The 25340-nt window shown below is 46.4% G+C and overlaps 1 protein-coding gene across 5 annotated transcripts in view; it reads left to right on the plus strand.

The window, feature by feature from the left end:
• GMEB2 (glucocorticoid modulatory element binding protein 2) overlaps positions 1-25340 on the plus strand; it is a 127054-nt gene that overhangs the window by 56864 nt on the left and 44850 nt on the right. For all 5 annotated transcript variants that reach the window (XM_078651690.1, XM_078651694.1, XM_078651692.1 and 2 more), the window contains exons 4-6: positions 6486-6613; positions 7923-8026; positions 9552-9709. In XM_078651690.1, the coding sequence (XP_078507816.1) occupies positions 6486-6613; positions 7923-8026; positions 9552-9709 (390 nt within the window). The remainder of the gene's footprint in view (positions 1-6485; positions 6614-7922; positions 8027-9551; positions 9710-25340) is intronic.

Raw genomic sequence — 25340 nt, forward strand, 5'->3', positions numbered from 1 at the left:
CCGACTATGAGGACGCCCACGACTTCGCATAGGACAGCCAAGGGCAAGGGAGGGATCCAGTCGAGCTCTATGTTGACCAGCAGGGCCCTTACGTCACTGCTAAGGTCCTGGGTACCAAGTCTCCATTTCTGGTAGACACTGGCGCAACCCGTAGCGCGTTATCTAAACGACTGATTCCAAGGGCACCCTTGTCTGGCTCACTCATAACATCGACAGGTTTCGACGGAACGCCCTCAACTAACCCTTTGTCTGCCCCGATTCTCTTTGACGTAGAAAACAACACCACTGACACCACGTTTTTGCTCTCCTCCAATAGCCCTGACGCCATTATGGGACTTGACTTACTAAAACACTTCCGAGCGACGATCAGATGTTCTCAAGATGGAGTTCGGGTGTTTCTTTACGACAACCCCGTTCTGCTTAGACATTGCTCTCCCCAACACATGTTTTCCATCACCGACACTGACGCATCCCTGCTTGACACTCTGCCTCCGTATCTGTGGGCCAAAACGGATTCGGACGTAGGACGTATGTTGATTGACCCAGTGCACATTACTGTCCGACCAGACGCAACACTCCCAAAACTTCCACAATATCGGATATCGCCCGAGGGCGAGAAGGCATTGGTAAAGATTATCCAGTCACTGATAGACGCAGGAGTGGTAGAGGAAGTGGTTAGCAACATTTGCAACAGCCCTATCTTGCCCATCATCAAGAAACAGGGAGAGGGAGATGAGAGAGCATACCGTTTTATCATCGACCTCCGAGAGATCAACAAAGTGGTGGTACCTCAGTACCCTGTGGTCTCAGACATCACCACCATCCTGACTTTGATTCCTCCTACTGCCACCACCTTCACTGTCATCGACCTCAAAAATGCATTCTTTTCCATCCCCATCCACCCAGACAGCCGATATCTCTTCGGCTTTACCCTAAAAGCCCGCTCATATAGGTTTTGCCGAGCACCCCAGGGCTACACAGAAAGCCCTAGCATCTACAGCCAGGCCCTAAAACGACAACTGGATCAAGTCCAGTTACCCGATGGAGTGGTGTTGGTACAATATGTCGATGACATCCTTTTGGCAGCTGACACTACCCCATTAGCGGTTACCGCCACCATTCAACTCCTACACTTCCTTGCGGAAAGTGGTCACAAGGTCTCCAAGAAGAAGTTGCAATTCTGCCAACCCCAAGTCACTTACCTAGGCCACCTTTTGTCCAAAGAAGGAAGGAAACTCACTCCCGACCGGATCCGAACCATTCTTGAAACTCCTGTCCCTAAGACCCAGAAACAGGTTCGCTCCCTACTGGGCCTCACCTCCTTCTGTCGACAGTGGTTACCAAACTTTAGCCTCATTGTGAAACCGCTGCTTTCTCTGCTAAGTAAAGACATCCCCTTCCCTCTCCCTTGGACCCCTGAGTGTCAGACCTCCTTCACTGAACTACGAGATGCCCTTTGTTCGGCCCCTGTCCTGGGTACCCCAGATTACAGAAAGCCCTTCTCCCTTTACACTCACGAAAGGGAGGGGTGCGCTTTGTCCGTCCTGACCCAGGCCACTGGCCCGAGACAACGACCGTGCGCTTACTTCTCTGCCACTCTTGACCCTGTAGCCAGGGCCTTACCTGCCTGCCTTCGAGCCGTGGCTGCTGCTGCAATCTCTATCCGACAGAGTGAGGGGATCGTACTCTCGAATTCCCTCACGGTATTGGTACCCCACGCAGTCGACACCCTCCTGAACCAAACCAAGACGCAACACCTGACGAGCGCACGACTGACCGGATACGAACTGACTTTGCTTGCACCCCATATCACCCTGAAAAGATGCACCACACTGAACCCGGCAACTCTGTTACCCTTACCAGAGAACGATCCCAATGTTCACCCTATACATGACTGCGTGACTCTCACAGACGAACAGACTAGAAGTAGGGTTGACCTCAGAGACACGGCTTTCCCTGACCCCGACGGGGAGCTGTGGGTGGACGGTTCTTGCATCAAACTCCCCGATGGCACCACTTCCGCTGCCTATGCAGTCACCACGGCTCGAGCTGTAATCGAGACAGCCCGCATCACGCAACGATCTGCTCAGGCAGCGGAACTAATTGCCCTAACACGAGCTTGCATCCTAGCAGCAGGAATCACAGCTAACATCTACACCGACAGCCAGTATGCCTTCGGGGTGGTTCACCATTTCGGACTCCTTTGGAGGGAGAGGGGATTCTTGACCTCACACGGCACACCCATTCTACACGGGGATCTAGTCTCCGCCTTGATCGAAGCTGTCCTTCTCCCCAAAAAGCTTGCGGTCATCAAATGCCAGGCACACAAAAGGGTGACGGACATTATTGGACAGGGAAACGCGCTAGCCGACATCACTGCCCGAACGACAGCTGAAAATAGGACGACCACGCGTATGTACGTGACCAGGTCACAAGCAGAAAACTGGACTGACGCTAAGGACACTATCAGAGACATTCAAACGGCTAGCACACAACACGAACTGACTGAATGGACACGGGTGGGAGTGAAAGATGACGAAGGCTGCTGGCGGACAAAAGCCACAAACAAGTGGTTGCTACCTGACTCATACCTGATTCCCATTCTGACCATGGCACACTCCCCTGCCCACATAGGGTCAGCCCCCATGATCGAACTTGTCTCCAGAGTTTGGCACAATGATAAAATCCCAGATTCCGCCAAACGCCTGGTCCAACAATGCTTAATATGCCTGCAACACAACCCCGGGAAAGGAACTGTAGTACCCCGGGGGGGATTTGGGGTCCCAAACCACCCATTTGAAGTCCTGCAGATGGACTACATCCAGCTAGACAGGTGCCAGGGCCTAAAATATGTACTTGTTGTGGTGTGCGCATTTAGCAAGTGGGTGGAAGCATATCCAACCCGTGACAACACCGCTATGGCCACTGCAAAGGTACTGTTAAAGGAATTTTTTCCCCGTTACGGCCTCTGTCGTATCTTATGGAGTGATAATGGCCCCCACTTCATAGCCGAAGTTATCCAGCTCATCTTAAAGGGATTGGGCATAAAACAAAAATTTCATGCAGTCTTCCACCCCCAATCTGCCGGACTTGTTGAGCGACACAATGCCACACTAAAGCTTAAACTGGCCAAGATAGTGGCTACCACGGGTCTGAAATGGCCAGACGCCCTCCCACTGGCATTACTATCGATGCGCTCTACTCCCACCCGACATCACTTAACTCCTTATGAAGTTGTCTTCGGTCGACCCATGAGTGTCTGGTCTGCCCCAAAACCTACCTCCATTCATGACGTCCCGGACGTCCTAATGTCTGATTACCTGTATAAATTGACTGAAACTCTGTCTGTCATTCATCAGCAGGTGCAGCAGGCCATCCCCGATGCTTCCAGGGGTCCGGGCCACACCATCCAGCCTGGGGATTTCGTGCTGATCCGAAATTTTCAGCGATCGAAGAGTTTGGAACCCCGGTGGACGGGCCCCTGGCAAGTGTTAATCACCACCCGGACGGCTCTTCGTGTGGAGGGGAAACGGCACTGGCTGCATGCACACCACTGCAAGAAGGTCTCTCCGACCCTAGCCACGACGGAAAACATCGACAACCAAGAAGAGCTCCTGAACAAGGACCGACCGTCACTGGCCTGCTATCCGGATACTGAAGCGCTTGAACTTTCAAAATTCTCTGATCCCACTGTGCCATCTAGAGAAGGGTATTTCCTGCGTCGAAAGGAGGGAGCTTCGGCTAAGTAGGCCACGGACCGAGTTAAAATCTCAGAACGGTGACCTAGACACAACCAAGGGTCACCGGGAGAGAACTAAACAAAGTCTGTGGTTCTGCCCGCTACCGAGCACCTCGAAGATGATGGAAGCGCCAGATAAGAAGATGATGGAAGCAACAGGAAATACCCGCTACAGAAACCCAAGAACAGACAAACTTCACAGCTCAAAGACAATTGTACTCTTCATCACAATCCTCTTCTGCTTTCTCCTCATGACCACGCTCTGGATTATGGAGGAACATGCACCTGCTCACGAAGCATTCCTAACCACTGCTCAGCCTACCACCATGAAGGAACATTATCTGATTTCGCTCTCTCCTCAACTAAGAGAAAGGCGAAAGGAGTTCTGGAATAACTCTTTCGTGCAGCTACTTCACCAACACAATCTTGCCACCAATGCCACCAACTGCTGGATCTGTGGGTTGCTACCCCACGCCACTGGACACTCGATACCATTCATCCCTTCACCTTTCTCTGTTCACGGCTCCTGCCTTGCTTGGCTGATCCTCCTGCAAGAAAGCTATAAGGACAATGCCACCTCCAGCAGAACCGCAGCGCATTTTTCTCACGGGGTCGGGCGGAACAAAACAAAGACACACTTCTGCCCGCTGACCCCCCACGACTCAATCCACGTGGACATCCCTGAAAAGGAACGAATCGAAATGCAGGTGTTTAACAATCCATCCAGACCCACCTTCTCTTATCTGCGGAAACGAACGGCTGCCACTCTGACTGTAGCCCTGTCGGTCATCAACGTCACAGGCCACATGTGTGTAGAAGGACTTGGGACACAGCTGGTGGGCCACAGCGCCTGCCGCTTCACCAGAACTTTGGATTCCACGGATCCACCATCCTTTGTGTCATCCCCAAACATGTACTTCGTCTGCGGCACAAAGGCCTACACCTGGCTCCCCAGAGGCTGGGGGGGCACTTGTTTCATCTCCTTCGTCCTTCCCCCGACTTATGTGGCCCCAGCGGATCACCATAGACAAAAACGAGCCAAAGACATTGAGCAAGCCGACTCAACAGGAGCGCAGTTCCTCGATGCTATGAAAGGACTCGTCCCCCTCTGGGGCCCGATGGCGAACAGCCGCGCCATCCGACATCTGACTCAGGCAGTTGAAACAACCATGAACATCACAGCTGGTATCTTTGCTAACAACACTGCCGAGCTCCAAGCGGTCCGTCTGGTGGCTCTTCAGAACCGCCTGGTTCTAGATGTGGTTCTGGCGGACCGTGGAGGAGCATGCCGCATTATTGGGTCCAGCTGTTGTACATACATACCGGACAACTCACCCTCAGTGTACAAAGCCATCGAACACCTTCACAGACTCTCTTCGGAAGTCCACCAAGAACAAGAAGAATGGTCGCTTGGTGGTTGGTTCTGGGACACCGTTAAGAACTGGGGCTGGAGACTGCTCACCATTATCCTGATTCCTGTAGTTGTAATATGTGGTCTATGCTTAGGAATTCAATGTCTGCCACCTCTGTGTTCTTTATGTGCAAGTTGTATTTTCCCCAAAACTACGGACTTTGGAAGCGAACGCGTGAGGGCATTGTATGATACCGAGGTTAGGAATTTGATGAAAATTGACATTGAGTAAGCAAGTTGGCTAGATATGTTGAAAAGGGAGGACTGTTGAAAGTTAGGCTGAAACCGTCAACATTATCGGCGCCCTCTTGCTCTTCTCGAACCCTTTCGTGCACGTAAACAGCCGCCATTTTGAACACCATGGCTTCCCTGCCCTTTTCTGATAACCAGCGCGTCTCTCCCTCTCCTAGCCTCGCAGGCAGCCCCCACATGCTGACAACCCCCTGCTTGCACCTGCCTTGAGTCATAAACCCCTCTTCGGCGCTGCTCTGCCCCAGGCCCTCATCCTGTTCCCAGCGCGACACCTCCCTTCTTCCCTTTCATGATCCCCGGCCCTTAGATGCAAACCCCCTTTTCCCCGTGTGCCCGTTTGTCTTCCCCGTTCCCAGGCCGACACCCGGCTCTGCCGATACTATCCCTTGCCCCTCCCCGTGCAATAGAAAGCTTCCCTCATCAAAGGACCCCCGAGTTGATCAAAGCCCCCACCCCATGAGATCCGATCGAACCCCGCATTCCATGAATTGGCGGAATATCCAGCTGCGCGATAGTCATCACCTGCTGTGACCAGGGTGGGGACTTCTACTGTAGATATGTGTGGGAACGGGCCCGAAGGGGGATTCCGGGAATGTCTTTCCGTACATCAAAGCTTTATCATATGTATGTAAACTGTAATAAAAACCACAAACACTGTATATAAGGGGCCAGGCCTCAAACGTAAGTTAGAGCACCTCAGAACGATACCTGCTGTCCAACTGACGTGTTTCTCCTCCGGAGAAAATAAAACCTTGTTTCCTGCCTTCCAGTCTCCAGCGCCTGCCTCTTCATTTGTTAAATATCTTGTGGGTTCAAGAGGCGACACCGCCGGGCAATACTTAAGAACCTTATATTCTGGTTGGTAGCGTTTGACCCGTTTAGAATACTTGTCTCCAGTTTATCTACCTGTAATAAATGTTGCATGGCTTTAGATTCCAAAGCAAACATTTTCTATAATCAATATACAGAATTGAATCATAAAGGATTACTTTTTTATAATGGCAATGATACGTTATTACAGTAGTTGACTTTTTCTTTCTCTCTTGTCCACTCTGACATCTTGCCTGCATGGTCACCGAAAAGTGAAAATGGAAGAGGAAGAGGAGACCGTGGAAGCCGAGCTTGCTTATGCTATCACTTGTGGAGATAGCAAGGCGAACCTGATTTGGAGCAAGTTTGTGTGTCCTGGAATCAATGTGAAGTGTGTACAGGTGACAATGAGGGACTCTTTTCATGGGGAAAAAAATGTGGGGTGTGGTTGTGTAGGGGCTGTTTTAGGCAACATTTGCTGTGGTTTACAATGGCAAGACTATATTTGGCAAGGGTCTGTGCCCACTGTATGACTTTTGGCTCTGTCAGTTCAGAAGGTTGTCCTTAGAGAGAAATGGCATGTGCATCAGATTGAAAGTTTGTCTTTTGTAAGAGGCTGCCATTGTGTAGATTTGAAGGTTGTCTTTCAGAAATGGTTGTGATATTTTAGATGAAGCTTACATAAAAGTATAGGTATAAGGCGCTACTGAGTAAGAGTTTTAGGTAGTGATGTTGGTGTTGGAATGGTTGACACTAAGAAGAGGTTTGTAGATGGGTTGGATGAAATAGCTTTACTTGAAAGAGTTTTCAATAGGTTAAAGAGATACATTCCTTGGAGGCCATCGTAGTGGTGCTATATGGAAGAGCTGGTTTTAGCAAGATTATAAAATACTGTTGGGAAGAAATTATTAGTTAGCAATGCCTGTCAAAAATGGTTGCAGGTGGCCAATTAGTTTGGCTATCTAAGGGAAAGATGCATGTTTGGGGTGAAAGGATCCACTCTGGGAACTAATTGTGGAGGACGTAAAAGATATCCATTTGTTAAATGTTTACTGACATGAGATAGAATGGTCCACTTTGGAAAGGGAGTTCTTTCAGCAGAGTCTGAGAGGATGCTGACAGTAGAACTATCTGTGGGAATCAGCATGGTCTGGTGTGTTTGTTGTAGTGGGATAGAAAAGCTGTCCCTGGACTTTTGTAGTGGCAAGGTGAAAGTGCTAGCTTTGTTAAAGGTTATTGGTTTCAGGGGCTGAAATGCTATCTTTTGAAGAGGTCATGGTGTGAATGTTTTAACTTCAGAGATTGTAGTAGTAGTATAGGGCAGGAGGGATGTTATTCAGAGGATTTCAAGGGACTCGAGTGTGAATTGTGCATTATGGAATTGCCTAAAGAGCGTAAAAGTTGGAATTTGAAAGATACAACAGGCTTTGTTTAGGAAGCGTTTGTTGTTGTACAATGTGAACGGACTGTCTTTAGGACTGGCTTGTCTTGTGTGGTTTATGGCCATTCTTAAGGAAGGGTAGCTGATTCATCTAAAAAGCTTTCTTTTAGAAAAGGTTTAGGGGGCAGAGATCAATACAAATGTATAGTTTAGATCTGTTGTTGTGTGTTTGTGAGGAGGAGGGTGGCACCCTTTGGTACTATTAGATTTTTATATAATGTTTATTGAAAACTATTCATTATTAAACCCAGTCTTCCTTTACTTTTCAGTACAATGAGCATCTAATCAGTCCCAAAGAATTTGTCCATATAGCTGGCAAGTCCACTCTGAAGGACTGGAAGAGGGCTATTCGAATGAATGGAGTGATGCTCAGGTTTGTTGCTTTGCTATTCTCTCACATTCTTTTTATCCCTCTCTTTTTTATTTTCTCTTTCCTTTGCTTTCTCTTAATCTCCTGTGGAACCGTCCATCACATGGTGTTTTTGAGGAATTTGATAAAGCGCTCTTACCCCATGTGGATCATGGAGATATACGCTGTTGGTTTCATTTGGCTAGACACGTTCCAATCTTTCCTCATAAGTAGTGTGTTCTTCGAATGTATGTTTCCAAGCTGGCCCCATAACCATGAACCATTTGTCTCTTTGGCTGGAGCCAGGGCCAGTACTTCAGCTTCATATGTTAAAAGATGAAGTTGTCACTAATGTAAGTACCCACATTCCTAGTATAGGATATGTTATGACTTCCTTTTTAACCCTTATGCTGAAATATAAGCTCCACTAATACCCAAAGCTATCAACCCAAAATAAACTGTCTGTGCGCCTAGGAGAATGATAGTATCAAAATATCAACCTACATGTTTTGCTTCTAAAATTGTTCATCCAATTGTTGCTGTTGTTGGAGGATTTCATTAACATGAATAAATGAGGTTTATTTCCCTCTATATTCTAAAAGTGCTAAAATGCTTTTCTAACATGCTAACTTTTGGAGACATTTTAGAAATTAAACAACCTATTCTAGGTTTGACAAATATCCTCTCAAGCCCTAACAGTTATTAAATGACACCAAACACAAGGTGTTATTTCTTCAGAAGCAATCCAAATGGTTAAAAGTTTCATTGTCCAGCACAGTGTTGAGTAGAAATATCTGAGGAACATTTTTCCCTAGCTCACTGGCTAGTTGGCGTTCAGCATTTTGTTGCTTATACAAAGATGATCTTCCTGTCAGGCAGGGTCAAAACGAACTCACCTTTCCCACTATTGTAAATTTCGTTCCAGAATTTCTCTCTTGCAGGTCGGGGCAGTGTGATGTTTCAGTACTTCGTACAAGTTGTTTCTGAGTATTGTCGCTCACTATCAGGACAGGGAATTGGTAAAGATTAAAAAGGAAGAATGCCGTGCTATTGGGCAGAAAGTAGGTTTCCCATCAAGCTCTAGTAGTGCTGCATGTAATGCAACTTTGCAGCGGTCTCTTGCTGTGGCTGATGTGCAAAAGCCTTTGATGGCGCGTGCTAAACCGCTGGAGCTATTTACAGTGCTATCTGAGCCTACCCATTACTTGGAGCCTTCAATACTGTGCATGAAATGTGTTCCAACTGACACATTGTCTACAGTACAGGTCCTGAGAGTTGTATTGCAGATGTATGCAGTGCTGTTTTTGAGGGCCCATAGCAGGTATGTTCAGGATCTTTATTGAGGCGTGCAATGTTGGACCTGAGTGTGCTCCTGTTTTTCCATTTTTGTACTGTGGCCTTGCAGCACTCTTTGAATGGATGCGATTTGAGTTCTCAACTTTAAAAACCTTTAATAGATTCTCCATGCAGAGGAAAACTAAATTACGCGGAGGTTGACTTTTTGTATGTTGTTGTCTGGTACACTGATGCTTTTTCCTTTCACTCCCAGGAAGATCATGGACTCGGGGGAGCTGGACTTTTACCAACATTCCAAGGTGTGCTCCAACACATGCCGCAGCACCAAGATCGATCTGTCCGCAGCCCGCGTCTCTCTGAGCAGCCAGTCCTCTACGGAGTATATCCCCATCACTCCTGTCTCCAATGAAGGTATGCTATGCACAAGACCCCTGGTATTATGCCGCAGCAAAGGACCAAATTAGGCTGCAGAGTTTACTAAATTATGCAGTAAGCAACGAAACATTATGCGGCACTTACATAGCACTAGTTTCATTCAAAATAGATCTGCAAAATAACTTGGTACATTTCATATTTATAATGTGTTTGCTTCACTAGGTGGTACTTCAGGATTCAAGGCACAAGACCTTCAAAAGAGATTGTGTATTTGTGATTCTTCTAAAGTCTAACTGCCTTGTTGCTTCAGCTTTGAAAACAATCTCTGTGATGTGAGCATGACTTTCTGTTAATAGTTAAAGAAACACATCTTGGCAAAGAGTCATTCTATCCACCTTAATTAAATTACATTTAAGTGTTTTGGTTTTTTTTACAGACAGGTCCCCTCCTTGGTCCATCAAATGAAGGTGTTTTCAGAGCAGTTTAGTCACCACTACAAATGTCTGGTTACAGCAGTCCGCACCTGAATGGGATCTTTTGTAAAGTGCCTGCTCTGTGTGATGCTATTTCAGTAACGTTAGGTGTGTCTGAGATGCAAACCAATGTTTTCATCAAAATATAAAAAGTATGCCACAGATTATGGATTATGTAGTGAGTGCGGTAAATTCATATTTCACCATGGTTGCACAGTCCTGTTTTTTTAGGGAGTTTGGCTATTGTCTGCTTGCGTGGTTTCATATCATTTTTAAAATTATTCAGTATTTTTCACTTCGATTGTTTTCATGTGTATATTTGTTTAGAGTTTTAAATTTGAGTTCATAACAATCATGGTAAAGTCAACTTGCTCTACTATCTGGCATCAAACATGATGTTCTGATCAGTGCCTTAAAAACAAAACTATTTGCTTTGACGTTTGAGCAATTACCTTTACGTTATATTTCTTTCTGCTCCCATGCTACGTGGGCACACTTTTCACTCTGTCAATATTAAAGGGAGAGCATTAACAAAACGCACACGTTTTTAAATGGTGCATTTTTTTTAATTACATTATAACAAATCAAAAATGAAACCTTACAACATACATTTCATATGAAAAAAAGTCTCTATTCTCTGTCAATCTGTACACCAAAGAGACCCCCTGATTTTAGTGTCTCATTTGAACCTCGGGGAAAGGAGGCTTTAAGTGAGGAAAGTGAAGTGGATGACCACTGGCTAGTTCCCCAACTTGACCTGCTTCTAATCCATAAATGATCCCAAGTGGCTATACAACTAAATGCCATCACCGTGGGACATGAATAGAGGGCCACAAATGGGCGGAGCAAGTCAGATAAATTAGGTGCTAACCCTTATCAGATCTAAGGGTTTAAGCTGCATCGACTATTTTTCACTGGATCTGAGGCGATGGCCACTGTTGATAGACATGATCCATGGCACCACTGTAGACAGTGGCCACAACCCATTGTGTATGAGTCTCATATCTCCCTGCGGTGAGACTTTCAATAGGTTTAAAGACCATTTAGCAAGTAGAGAACTCCTCATAGCGAATGATAATCGCCACCTTAACTGGCGAAAGGTTATTCACGATGAGGTTAAGCTTCAGTCCCTCAACCAAGAACTGATGGAGTGTGTAGTAGACTTTAGGGCCATCCTCGATAATATGGAAGGGTTGGAAGATATAACACGCAGACACTCCAGTTTTTTCATTCGCCTGGATGGGCATTTTATTGACTCCTCGCCCCGCCCGACGTTCAATCCGTAGGTATCCCCCCAGACTGCCTGGTTCAACTAAGAATGTAGGCAGCTAAGACGGCAACTGGCTCTTGCCATTAGATACCACTCAACCAATTTAGTAAGAGACCTGAGAAGGTCCTGTAAAAAGGCACATGATAGAGCTAAAAGGGAGGTGCATGAGAACAGGTGGAGGCGAATTGGAGACGCCTGTGCCTGCCAAGATTCTAAACTGTTTTCAGTTCTAGTGAGAGATGCTTCCAACTAGTAATATTGCAATCTCGCACTGGTATGACCACTTTAAGCTTCTGTTCACAGGCACTTCAGACATAGACTCAAGAATATTCCAGCTCGATCACCCATTGATTTATTCTAAGGAGCTCTTTACCAGCTGTGAAATCCAGGCCTCTATTAAATCAATCGCACAAGCTATGACCCCCGGCCTGAATGGTATTTCTGGCGCTTTGTTCTTGTACTATGTCGACAACTAGGCGGCATATATTCTGATTCTAGCCAATGCCATTGCAGGGGCCACCCCTGTCCTGGAAGGGCTCTGAGGTAATTCCTATTTTTAAACAAGCATTTGCAATGCAATAGGTCTCGCATTATTTAAGTTTGAGCTATTATTATTGTAAATGGCAATGTTTTTTGCTTTATGCTATAGTTTTCTTATGTACATAAAAAGCTACATATAAAGTATTTGTTGTTAAAATTATTTATGCAGTATTTAAATTTGTTTGCATAAAAGAATTTTTTTTTGCAGTAGTTACATTTTGTTTTTATAAAAAGGGACATATAAAATATGTTGCATATTGACATATAATGATGCAGCCCACCTATGACTTATGCAGCAGCAAAATGGCGTCTTCTGCATGATTATAGCCCCTCCCCTCCACATAATTCATGCCAAATAATGTATCACTTGCCACATAATTCATCGCTTGCCACATAATTTATCACTTGCCACATAATTCATGACACATAATTTATCACTTGCCACATAATGTATCACTTGCCACATAATTCATCGCTTGCCACATAATGTATCACTGCCACATAATTCATCGCTTGCCACATAATGTATCACTTGCCACATAATTCATCGCTTGCCACATAATGTATCACTTGCCACATAATTCATCGCTTGCCACATAATGTATCACTTGCCACATAATTCATCGCTTGCCACATAATGTATCACTTGCCACATAATTCATGACACATAATTTATCACTTGCCACATAATTTATCACTAGCAAAATAATTTATCACTTGCCACATAATGTATCACTTGCCACATAATTCATCGCTTGCCACATAATTTATCACTGCAGGCACAGCCGCACAGTGCTAACACGGGACTTTAAATTGCCAAAACTAAGTCCGCGTTTGTGTGCACTGCATGCAGCAGCAGCCTGCAGTTACCGCAGCTAGTGATTAGTGAAGCAGGTCACACTGTCACAGAGGCTGCCGCATAGCTGCCAAGGTTTCAGAGTGCTGTGTGTGACATTTTCATAATTTCAGTGTAATTATGAGTGCCATTTGAAAGACTTTGAGTGACACTTTCTTGCGAGCCAAATCAAGCAATGAAGATAAGATAAAACATATAAATATCAGAAAGTACACCCGTCTGAGCAACGAGAAACTTTAATACCTTAACTGCTGCAAAGTACCAGAAATGGAACGGCACTAACATAGTGCCCTTATAATCTGAAGTGGCATTTGAGCTCCATTGCACTGACTGGTGATTGCTTGCCTATGATGCAATTTAGAGGAAGACTGCAAACAGCAGAAAACCGTCATGTAGAGATGGCAGGTAATGGAACATCCACCAAAAACTGATGGCTACAAAATCTGTCTTACCTCTCAGCACCCCCCAGTCCCGCCCCTCCTCATTCAGAGGTTGGGTACCGTACATCGGTGTGTTCGATCATGATTGTGAATTGTGGAGTAGCTCCATCGTCACTGAAGCCTAGCAGGAGTGGTGTGGGGCATCAGCTGCTAGCCTGCTACAATTTGGTATGGCATTACGTAAGAAGGCAAAACAAATCTGTTGTTTTTTTCTGCATACACGATGCAGAACATGGTGGTGCTGGTCATGGAAAAATGATCAGTGGCTGCTGACTTTGGCACTGGGAGCCAGGTTCCAAACTCGACTAACCGGCCCAAAATATTGTGATTCTGGGAAAATAATTTAATTTCCACGTGCCAAACAGCTAATGAACTTGACCTTGTAATGAAACTGTGGCGCTAGAATAACCCTTCAATTATACCATCGGGTCACCTTCGCGCCATATAAAAAACACTGCAAAAGAAAGCACGCCCTGGGACTAACTTTCCAGTATGTGTGGAACCCTGGCTGAATAGTGGACTGAATAAGGCCCTGCCCTGCCTGAAACCTCCTTCGCACTATTTGTCTTGTGAAAAACCCGGGTGGCACAGAACGTTGGGGAACACTGAAAAATGTAAATTAAGTACTCACGTAGTTTGAGAGGTGAAGTAAAACTGCACGCAGCTTCAGGGTCAGCGATACCAGGTCCTCGACGCTCCAGTAGCTTGTCTGAATGAGGGCGTATTTAGTTTATAATTTTGAAATAGTAAGGGCGGCTGCAATAATTCGGCGGGGAGTAAATTAACAACTGAGCAACAGGCAAGGCGATAGCCCGGGTCAGTGCGAGGTGCCTGCAGCAGTATTGTGAACGGCGCCATGATTCAATTTGCGGCGCCACCAGCAAAACGGCCAGCAGTGAGGGGCGGCACCTTCCTGAATGTTCCCGCAGCCCGGCTCGAACAGGAAGCCAGGCAACCTGTGTTGGGACGGGGGCGGGGCCGCAAAAAGACAGGAAGCAGACGGGAGCCTACCCCGCGCTCCTGTGCCCGTCAGCCGGAAGATTGCCGGAAGATTTGCCTCGTGGAGAGCCCCGCCTGCTACTAGGATGACCCGCTGCCTGCCGAAGGAGAGAGGGAAGGAGAGAGGGACACACTAAAAGAACTCGGTGAGTGGGGTGTGAGGGGGGGAGCGGACATGTGCGCGCGCGCGCGTGTGTGTCTGTCTGTGTGCCTGTGTGTGCGTGTGTGCCTGCGCGTGTGTCTGTGTGTGTGTCTGTGTGTGTGTATGTATGCATGCATGCGTGCGTGTGTAAAAAAATCCGATGACTGGTGGGGGGGGGGTTGCAAAGTGAAAGTAAGCAGCGCGTGTGTATGTGCGCATGCGTGAGTGCTGTGTATGCGTGTGCCTGTGATGTGCGCATGCGTGAATGTTGGTGCGCGTGCAAGCAGCTGAATCCAGCCGGGGAGAAGCGCGTGACAGATTTTTGTCCCTCATTCCCCCGTGTCAGCTCGCTATAGTCTCCGACCCTGGACTGACGCATCCTTCGGATGCTATTCCAGGGCGAGACCTAAAAAGGTGATAAATACTCCCCAAGTAACTATAGACCAATTAGCCTTATCGACTCTATCCAAAAGGTTGTGAGTTGAGCGCTCCTGGCTAAGATATTGGCATGGACTGAGGGGAGCAACATTTTATCTCCATACCAAGCAGACTTTAGAACCAACATGGGTATAATTGATCAGGAGTTCCATTTCTTTTTATTCTGCTCAGTGCTGGTCCTAGGCCTTCTGAGGCCCCGGGCGAAAGGGAAGATGTGAGGCCCCTCCAAGTGACATCACAGAAAGTGACTTCGCAGGACTTTTGATCTTAGTTATTTGGCATCAGTGAAGCAAACTAATGTGGATATCAGTAACATGGACAAAAAGTAGAGGCAATGGAAAACAGGTGAGCAAATATCCATGAGTGTAACACTTGCCGTCTCCTTGAATGATTAGTTGGACATGCCCCCAAATTCCAAAGGAACCAGAGGGTCAAGAAAACAGCAAAATAGAGACACCTTCAGTGTAATAATCATTGCGCAATAGGTGATTGAATGGCATAAGCACCATAAAGTCACAGGATCATGATCAGACACCACCACCACCACACTTCAACTCATACTAATGCAGACAAAGTGAGAGAAGACCTCACTGGCGGAGAAGGTGAGCACACATGAAAAGGAGGTGAAGAAAAAAGTAACACTACAGGACATATCTGACTAGGAACACGTCCCTTTGTGACTCATCTTGTTCATAATTAAGACTTTCTGTTTTTCGTTTTTACTGATTTTGACAGATAAATACAGACAGAAAACATTTCTTTTCTTGTCTGTATTTATTAGGTCGAGCAGACTACTCTCAATGCGTGAGCATTGAGAGTCTGCTACAGACCTAATGTGGCCCGTATTCAGGAGAGTGGACAGCTACCAGACGCGCGCTTTGACGAGGTCAGATTTCACCTCGGGAGCGAGCGTCTGGTAGCTGCGCATGCGCAAATCAAATCCCTTGCTCACACACACACACAGGCAGCCCCCACCCCTCTGCATGCACGCACACACACAGGCGCGCGCATGCACACGCAGGCATACGACACACATACAGGCACACATACAGGCACACTATCCCCTACCTCGCATTCTCTCTCAATCACACAGTCACGCATGCGCACACACATTCCCACACGCGCGCACACTCTCCCCCTCCCCCACCCCTCCCAGGCATACACACAGGCACGCACGCACTTCACTTCAGCCCTGGGCCCCACTCACCGACTGCGCTCTTCCGGCGGGCTCCTCTCGCGCTCCGCGCCTCACGGAGCATCTCGTCTCCTCTTCACAATCGGGGCTCCCTCAGGTCCGAGGAGCCCCGCAACAGGCGCAACACTCCTCCTTCTCCCCGGCCCCCTCCTGGGGACCCGGGCTGATTCGGACAGGCAGGGCGCTCCATGCGCCGGCAGCTCGCGGACCTCGGGAGGCGGGACTTCCGGTCGGCCGCGACCGGATTGGCCGGCCGGCCAAGAGCTTCCGGGTCGCCGCGGGACTTGTATTTAATATACAGTCACCCTTCTTCCCTCATTGTCGTCCCCCTCCCCCAGCTGCATGCCTCCAGGACAACATACGCAGTAGATCTTGGATTTTGGCAGCACATTAATCATGTGCATCAGATGATGGCTTAGCGCGATAAGCTGAAAAACAGGTACGTGTGTGCTTGTTTTTATCAGCGATTGGCTCACTTGACTTACTGGTGTCGCAAAAGGATTCTTATCTTTATGAGCTCCGGCGGGATCCTCTTTTTCTTTTTTTTTTTTTCTTTTTCGAAACAAAAGAGCTGCAATAAATCATGGCCCGCCCTCCCTGTCTGCATCAGCAGCAGTCCCTGGCCCCTGCCTCTCCCCTGAGGAGAGGTCTTCCCCGCCTGACACCCCGTGTCCCACTCACAGCCACTTTAGCACTGTCTCTTGAGGTGGTGCCCTACGGGCGGGTTTCCCTTTCTCCCTCTAGCGCACGTCAGCCTCGCTCCATTGCCCCGGCTTCACCTCGTCTCCATGACAAAGTAGGATGTCCCTGCCCTCCACTACAGCTCTGCCTTGTTCGCGTTCTGGCACTAGTACAACCCCCAGCACACCCCAGGTTCAGCTGGATGTATTCCCGCACTGCTGACACGCTCTTCTTGGGGAACAGCCCTCACGCTGCGTGCCAAAGTTAAGTAAAGCAGCCTTTCCTCCCGGGACCTCCGGTAGGCATGTGTCCCACCTCCCGTAGTACACCCCTACCCAGACAGCTGAGTGTGGCGCCTGTCCCATCTCCTCTTTCGAGGAGTTCCTCTGCGTGCTGTGTGCTCAGTGCTGCGGCCAGCACTGCACTTCCTCATGAAACTGTTCCTCTACTTCCCCACTCTGTCCCGTTGCGCTTCTAAAACTCCATTCTTACCCTCAGCACTCTGTTTCTTTCACAGTTCTTGTTCGTGGTTTTCCCGTCTCTGTCTAGTCTAGCCCCGTTTCTTATTCGCTCAACCAATTTCCCTTCGCTGTTATTTCTATTTTCCATCCACTCTATTTTCTTTTTTATTATATTTATTTTGCAGTTGTATATAGCGCCAACTCGGCCCAAGGGTATTAAAGCCTTTTACATGAGCTGTAGTTAGATTATGACCGAACACTGCCCGAGTTCCGCACCTCATGAGGAACGGAAGGGAAAACAAAGTGAACAGGCCCCACGAGTGTTTTACGGGGAGTCGGCAGCTGTGCAACACACAGCTCCAGAGGTGAAAGGGCAAACGAAGCAAGTGTCTGCTTGGAGAAGGGAAAGGAGACTGGGAGAGCGTGAGAAGCTTTACATGTGAGACGAGGTAGACTGCACAGGATACACAGAACATGCTCCGAGGACAGAGGGGTAGAGAGCAGCGGGTAGAGCGGTAGCTAGATTGGCCGGCAGCCATATGGTTGGGTTAATCTGCTGCCTGTCAGGTTAATCTGCTGCGTGTCATGCATGGGCGTGAGGTAGGCGAAGGGGAGGCATGAACCAGGTGACAGCGGCACTAGTAAGCAGCACTGTGACACCTAAACACGGGGTTAACCACTGGTTTTAATCTGCCTGTCCAAAAACCGGTTCCCTTCCCAGAAATCCCGAGGCCCACTCTCTCCCAGCAGCTTCTGAGTGAACACTGCGTCCTGGTGCCGCACCAGTTTGCTGCCATTTCTGAATCAATTTGGGACTGCAGAGATACTGAACGCTGTGTTTGGAAGCGACCACTTCTACTACGAAAGGGTGGCACAGGAAAAAGTAGGGGAAGAACTATTGCACGGTGTATTTGCACACATTTCTAGGAATGAAACTGTTAATGAAAGTAGTTGGGTGTCCGAATGCAGCATGTAACTGTGCCTGCCTCCGCCCAGCTGCCTGCAATGGATATGGGTTTCAAGTCAGTGATCCCCTTTCTGTAATGTTTCATTAAAATGCCGCCCGTTATGTTGCATCCTCTGCGTGGTTCCCAGACGGAGTAGGAAGACGCTACCAGCAATCCAGAAGGATGCAGCTGCTGTCTAGTTTCGAAACTCTAAGAATAAGCACCGGCAGCCTGACTGTGATGCAGGCGTTTGTTTACACGCATCACTGAGGAGAGGAGCGGTCATCCCTCACTGCTCAACTCTCACAGTTTTAATTCATGCTAATAAAACCCTCCCCTCTGTCAGCCAGAGATTCTTTTGGCCAAGCAGAGAGGGTATAAAAAAGGTCTCTCATAAAGCTGTTTTATCATCATCTGTGCTTTTTGGTGACAGTGGCTAATTTTTAATTGAATATTGTAAGAAATGAGATTTGTTCCCCTGTCCTCTGTTTTGATAGTAAAAAAATACCCAATAATTAAGGTACAGAGGGCCCCTCACAGATCTCTAGGTTTCGCTGCCACTGTGCCTGCTGCACTAGTAATATCTACACTCCTTTGCTGATGGCACGCGACGCAGCTATAGAATTGCTGCAAAATGTTTAAGATGCGATTGTCAGATATTCCTTTTTATGACGGGCACATGCTGGTGAGCTTTGCAAGGGACAACCGGGGGTAACAGACATTGTCATTTACAACGCCATTACTTAATTAATGCTTCAGGAAGGGGAAAAAACAATAACATTTCAATGCCAATAGCTCAAAACAATGTCATTGCGAGACCTATTGCATTGTAAATGCTTGTTTTTAAATGTGGATAAAAACGGAAAGTGGGTTGCTTTTAGAGTAACTCTAAATACTGTCTGCCATGGCTGCCAGGCCTGTGGATTGATAGGTTATGGGGCTAAAAAAGAAAGGAATTTTAGTAAAGAGCCTTTAACAGAAGTAGATATGCACAAGGTTCATTTTTAAAATAGCATATTTCCTTTTAAGTGCATTGTTTATTTATTTATTTATGGGATTTTTAATGCGCAACTAATACCCTAGGGTGTCTAGGCGCAATGAGATGCTCTAAGATACACAAAATTCAGAACAGGAACTTATTGATTAAATAACCAAGTTTTCAGGGCCTTACGGAAGGCAATGAGTGTTGGTGCTGTTTTAATATACAGGGGGAGTGTGTTCCACAGTATGGGGGTCGCTACCAGGAAGCGTCTATCTCCCCATGTGGCCGTTCTTGTTCGGGGAACATGCAATAGGTGGCTTGCTGCTGATCTTAGATTCTTTCCAGGTATGCACACCTGAAAAGCTTCCTGTAAGAACTTTGATTTATCTTTTGCAGCCAGTGTTTACAGCATTGAAACATGAAAGGCATTCAATTATGACAGCATATTTACTGGTTAAATAAATGTGGAAATATAGTAATTTCAGCCTCATTTTTCCACAAAACCATAAATAAATATGGATAAATACAGATAAAATTGGCCACAAATAAATGTGGATAAATACAGACGGAAATGCCCCAAAAAATAAATACCATAAAACCGGAAGCCCTATTCATAATGTACCACATCTTACTGTAGAAAAACACACCTCGCACCATACAAATTGTATTTGTACCTTTCACTGTAGTTATCAGAATTAAAATACACATCATACCCTGTCAAATACCCATCCATTGCAATATACTTCCTTTGGTGGAAACATCAGAAAGTGGTTACAAGAAAATGAAAGGGGTTCGGGTCATACTTCTGTCACATAAAAGGCTTTTTTGAGAGATTTTGAAAATGTAGTGCCTGGCGAAAGGAAAAAGAAGGGGGGAAACTTCACTGATCTTTACAATACCTAAATGGACTTTATTTCTGGTGCTCCCTAGTACAGAAACAGTGGAATGTTCAGCTCTGCTATGCTGGGATTTGCATGAATGTGTACCAACCTATAGTTACTTTCCTGGAAAAGGCCTGTCATTCAAACCTATAATTTTTGTATATCACAGCAGTTCTATTGATGTACCCTCTCATCCGTTTTTATTTTGTTTTAATCATTGCAGAAATTGATTTAACCATGTCACCTTCCGTGGCTATTATGTCATCTTCCGGCTATGATATATTCATATAATTAGGGTATTCATATAATTAGGGCTAACGACCCTTGACTCTCAATGATGAATTGAACTGAAGCAGGTCTCTTACCTTAACGTAGACACATGGACTCAACTGGTGGGGGGCGCAGGGGGGGCGTGCAGGCGTCTTTGCGTGCGTGCGCAGACAGTGTTGTTCCCTGTATTGTGCAGGAGGTGCTGATTTAAAAGTAGCAGCAGGCTCTGCTCAAAGATGGGACGCAGAGACCCTAGGTGAAGTAAGAGAGAGAGGGGGGGCCCAGGGGGCAGTGATGCCTAATGAATAATGGCTGAATGAATACAGAGCTCTAAGCTCTAAGAAGTCTCCTCTCGCACTTTCTTTGCAGCCAGCAGACACCCTTGAATTGAATATCACAGAAATGCCGATTGTAGGCACACGCATCAGAGAGGCGGTAACAGATGTCCCCAATGTCAAGTCAGAGGCGAGGCAGACAAGGACGGTCTGGAAGTAAGTGAGCGATGTGTTCAGTCAGGCACTTCGACCTCGGGCCACGTGCATTAGAGTGTGGAGAACGAGGCCTGGTAACTGTCTGCAAAATAAACACACTGGATATTATTGGACGGAAGAATGCAGAAATAAATCTGAACCTTTGATACCAGAGCTCCGCCGAAGCAGCTGGCCCTCTCTACCTTCAGCTCCAGCCATCGTTCATAATAAAGACTGGACTAGCCTGTCCTAGGGGCCTCACATTCTATGCCCCTATCTTTAATACCAGAGCTGGACACGCCTGTCCTAGAACCTCGGATCACTGTTCTCCCACTGCCTTCATAACCGGAACATTGACTTCTCCCAGGCCTCCTTCCCTGCCTTAATTAGTTACTGCCTGCAGCCTGCGGGCCTGCGGCCCGGCCCCTGCACGAGTGCTGTGCTCAATGCCCAGCACTTTTCCCCATCATCATTTATTTATTCCAGCAACTGCGGGGCCGGCGGCGGCCCCCCCCTGAGCGCGAGGCCCTGGGCAGCTGCCCATACCGCCCATGGCTAGGACCGGCCCTGATTCTGCTGGAAGACTGTGATCATGGGCTGGGGGAGTTTATACGTGGCCTTCATAGACCTTATGACTGCGTTTGACCTCATCCCTAGACATAAATTGTGCCAATGCCTCTCAGATATGAGGATGCTGCATGAGTTACTGTCCTTGGTAACTCGCCTTCATGCGGCGAACTTTGCCAAAGTCCGCTGGGGCGACCAAGGACAGCTTACTGATTCAATAGACGTCAGTAGGGGCATCCGCCAAAAGTGTGTCTTGGACCACCTCGCTCTACTCTCTTTACATAAACAATGTTGTGCAATATCTGCAGCGGGACCCCTCCGACGCGCCAATGCTGGAGGGAGAATAGGTTGTAACGCTGATGTTTGCTGGGGGTCTACAGAAATAGCTCACACGATTTAATACTTTCTGCAACATTTGTGGTCTGGAAATCAATACCTCTAAAACAACATTTTGGACAATTAACCCCCATAAGTCATATAAGGGTATACCAGCTCTGGGCAGTACCTCATTGGAGAGAGTTAACCCCTTCGGTTATCTGGGAATTACTGTAGCTGATAGTAGGTGTTGAGAGCCCCAAGTAGCTAAATCTATCTTGAGGCTCTCTCAAATAGCTGGGGCAATGAGCAAAGAACAAGGATCCATTGTAAACCAGTGGCGGGGTCTCTCCAGATTTATGAATCCAAAGCGATGAGTGCAGTCTTTTATGGTGTAGAGCTGTGGGGTTTCGAAAGGTTCGACGACCTCGTCAGAGTTGAGAACAAATTCCTGTGGAGTGTAGTCCAGCATTCCCAGAGTGCACGACTCCATCCCCTAAGGGTTGATTTGGGGAATAAAAAGATTAACAATAAGGCTATGCTACACCCACTGCTGTTTTGGCAGAGGATTTGTTCAACCCTAGAGCTATCTCCCTATGCTAAGGCCCGAGAATAAGTTATTTCAATAGATAAGCAGAATAAGTTAGGGTGGTTAAGGAACATCAAACTTCTATTATGCCAATATAGGCCTAGAGGATCTGTGGGCAAAAAGGGATCCAGCCTCATTCCCAAGCAAAGACCAAATAAAATTGAAGTAGTAGGGCTGGGTAGCCCAGACAGCAGCAACTCAGTCAAACGAAGGTCGGCTCAGTTTAGAATTTACAGATTTTAAATCCATCTTCCTCCTAGAACCTTATCTAGATACTATCCAGATCCCTTTGGATAGGAAGCTATATATGTGCAGTACAGGTTCGGTGCGCTTGCCCTAAGTGCACATACTAGTTCATGGAGTAATTCCACAGCGACACCACAGTCGTTCCCTCTCTGCATTACTACACTAGAATCCCCTGCACATGCATTTTTTGCCTGCCTGCTTATATTCGACCCAGAGCACAGTGGCTAACACCTTTATGTAAACAACTGGGGACACGTGACCATACTACTGCTTTACGCATACTTAGATCCAACACTAGAGAAGTGATAGTTCATGCAGTTGCCAAGTTTTTGGGCTATGTGTGGGACATAAGGAGGAGACTGCTGAACAGAAGAGGAGAATGATTACTATCCATCTTATCTGTCTCTAAACCCATCTAATGCTTCTGCCTTCACTTTCCTTATGATGAAAATATCTAAGGACAAGATGATTTTCAGGCAATGTAGTGGACACAGCCTGAAGCCTCTACCTCTTTGAGGCATAGCCGTATAGACCGAAGCAGTCTTGGGGATGCCCAGTATGTGAATAATATTGCAACTTATACCCCCGGGCCTAGTGATGAGAATATGATGTATTAGCTATTTTCTTTATTAATTACATATGGATGAATTATATCCTTTTAGCATGTTACAAACCCTAGGCTTAATCTTAAACATTTTAATCAGTAGTGTAGGACTAAATTGCACATGGCACTATTATAGTTTTTTGACAGGTTAATGTTTGCTGCTGCGATGGTTATATTATGTTTTTATTGAACCAAAATAATTACAGGTTTTTAATATGTGTTCTTTTAAAAATGCTTTTATGGTTTTTAACCGAAATAAAACAAATGAATTAATGATATCTATATCTTACAACATATTTTGTGTGGGTGTTGAAAAGAAATACAGCAAATACCTTCAGATCATCAAGGGAGAGATCACTGCTAGTTCAAGGTTCTATGCCATAAGTGTTTACTCGTCTGTGTTTCCAAATTTCAAAGGAAGTAAAGCTCTGACATCTCGAGCTTTCCCAGATCAGGAGTTAAATGTACAGTGTGAACTGATTTTTAGCTCTCATCACGTTCTATTCTAGTGCTTTTTAACAAGCATTTACAATGCATTAGGTCTCGCATTACAGAAAGTTTGAGCAATTGATGTTGCATTATTATTTGCAACGCCAATAGCTCAAACTTTCAGTAATGCGAGACCTATTACATTGCAAATGCTTGTTCCTGATGTGCTTACACACAGGGTCCAGCTGACCCTCTGGTTAAGCACCGAGCGCTGTAGCTGCCTGCAAGTTTCAGTCCTAAATAAAAATATAATTTGTACGCCTCTCACATCCGCGGCTGGTTCTTTCTCACTGCTAGACACTGAACCCCAAGACAAGAGTACCTCTAAAAATGCATGCATGACACAAACCACTTCATACATAGGACAACTAGAACAACACTGCCACTATTATGTGGTTGAGAGAGGAAATTAACGTTGGGGGTTACTGAGAGTATGTTTTTGTCATCTGGATGGTGGTCTCGAGCAGGCGAAAAAGGCGGCCGCAGTAGAAAAACGTACTTATTTTCTAAATGAGATTGCTTTGACTGATAGCAGTGTGCGAAACTGTGGGGTGCTATAACTCACCTTACACGAAGCATGACTTTTTACAAAATAAACACAGCCGGAAAGAAGTGTGCGTCAGTGAAAACTCTTTTAGGTACGCAACAGGTATTTAAAATTTTGAAGCGGCAGTGGGGCACTGAAGAGATTCAGGAGTTGCAATACTCTCAACCCACAGCGGAGGCAAACGTTGAGTATACCAACCGGCGCGTCCTTCTTAGGAGATTTTTTATCTCCGGCTCGGAGACCAAGCGATGCTAAAGAGGTAATTGAGGCATGGTTGGGCCCAAGTAAATTCAGTGGCATTTGGAAAGAAAATAAGTCCAAATAAACTTACCTAGTTTATGTGTTCAGTGAACGTTAGCAACAGACTCGGAAGACAAGCGGTGGCTCCTGTATTTCGACAGTGTTGCTCTTCATAAAATCCTCAGCAGCAAACTCAGAGGAAAAGGAGCAGCTCCCACCTCTAACTACAAACAGTGGTACAAGCGCACCACAGAGGAGCGGGGGCGAGGGAGCACTGCAGCGAGGTGAACGCGCGCTGCTGCGCGTAACTGACACCAATAGGAAGTGGGTGGAGCAAAGTCGGGACATGCGCCCGCCTTTGCCCAATTGCGTGCTGTATGTTTTTTTAAAAAGGACGCTTAAGCGAAATTGCACCCAAGCCTGTGGTCAGCTTTCAGAACCCCCTACATGAGGTCTTGCGCGTGCAGTGCTGCGCACTGCAACACTAGGCGCGAGACCTAAAAACTGGCTTTCACTGGCTTCTACTAATAGTAAGATGTTCAGCTAAATTTGTTAGTCTAGGCTTATGTAGCCAGTAACATGAAGGTATAAATCTATGTATGTAATCTTTCTTGCAGGGAGCCTTTACTTAACCAAGAAGAATCTAATTGATGTATACCCCTTAAGATGCTTTCCATTAGTAGATTAACTAGTCCGGTACCCTTTAATTCCCCTTTAGAGGTTTTCTATTGGCTGGTATAGGTAATTATTGAGGAAATGTCAATGAGGAACACTATTCCACCGCAATGAAAATACACAATCCATTGACATCAAGGTTCAAGCCTAACACTTGGTTCTGTAGAATGGTCTCTTCCTAGCTCTTCCTATTCTTAGGCCTCGTCTTTTCATGATTTCTAGGCCTTTAGTGGCTGTGGTGATTAGCACACTTTATACATTTCAATATGCATAACTAAAATTAACCCAGAATATGTGATCATAGAAGCCTGACTTCTGAAAATGTGCATTAAAATGTCTCACTAAATTTT

The sequence above is a fragment of the Lissotriton helveticus genome, chromosome 7 (assembly GCF_964261635.1).
Source record: "Lissotriton helveticus chromosome 7, aLisHel1.1, whole genome shotgun sequence".
NCBI classification, from domain to species: Eukaryota; Metazoa; Chordata; class Amphibia; order Caudata; family Salamandridae; genus Lissotriton; species Lissotriton helveticus.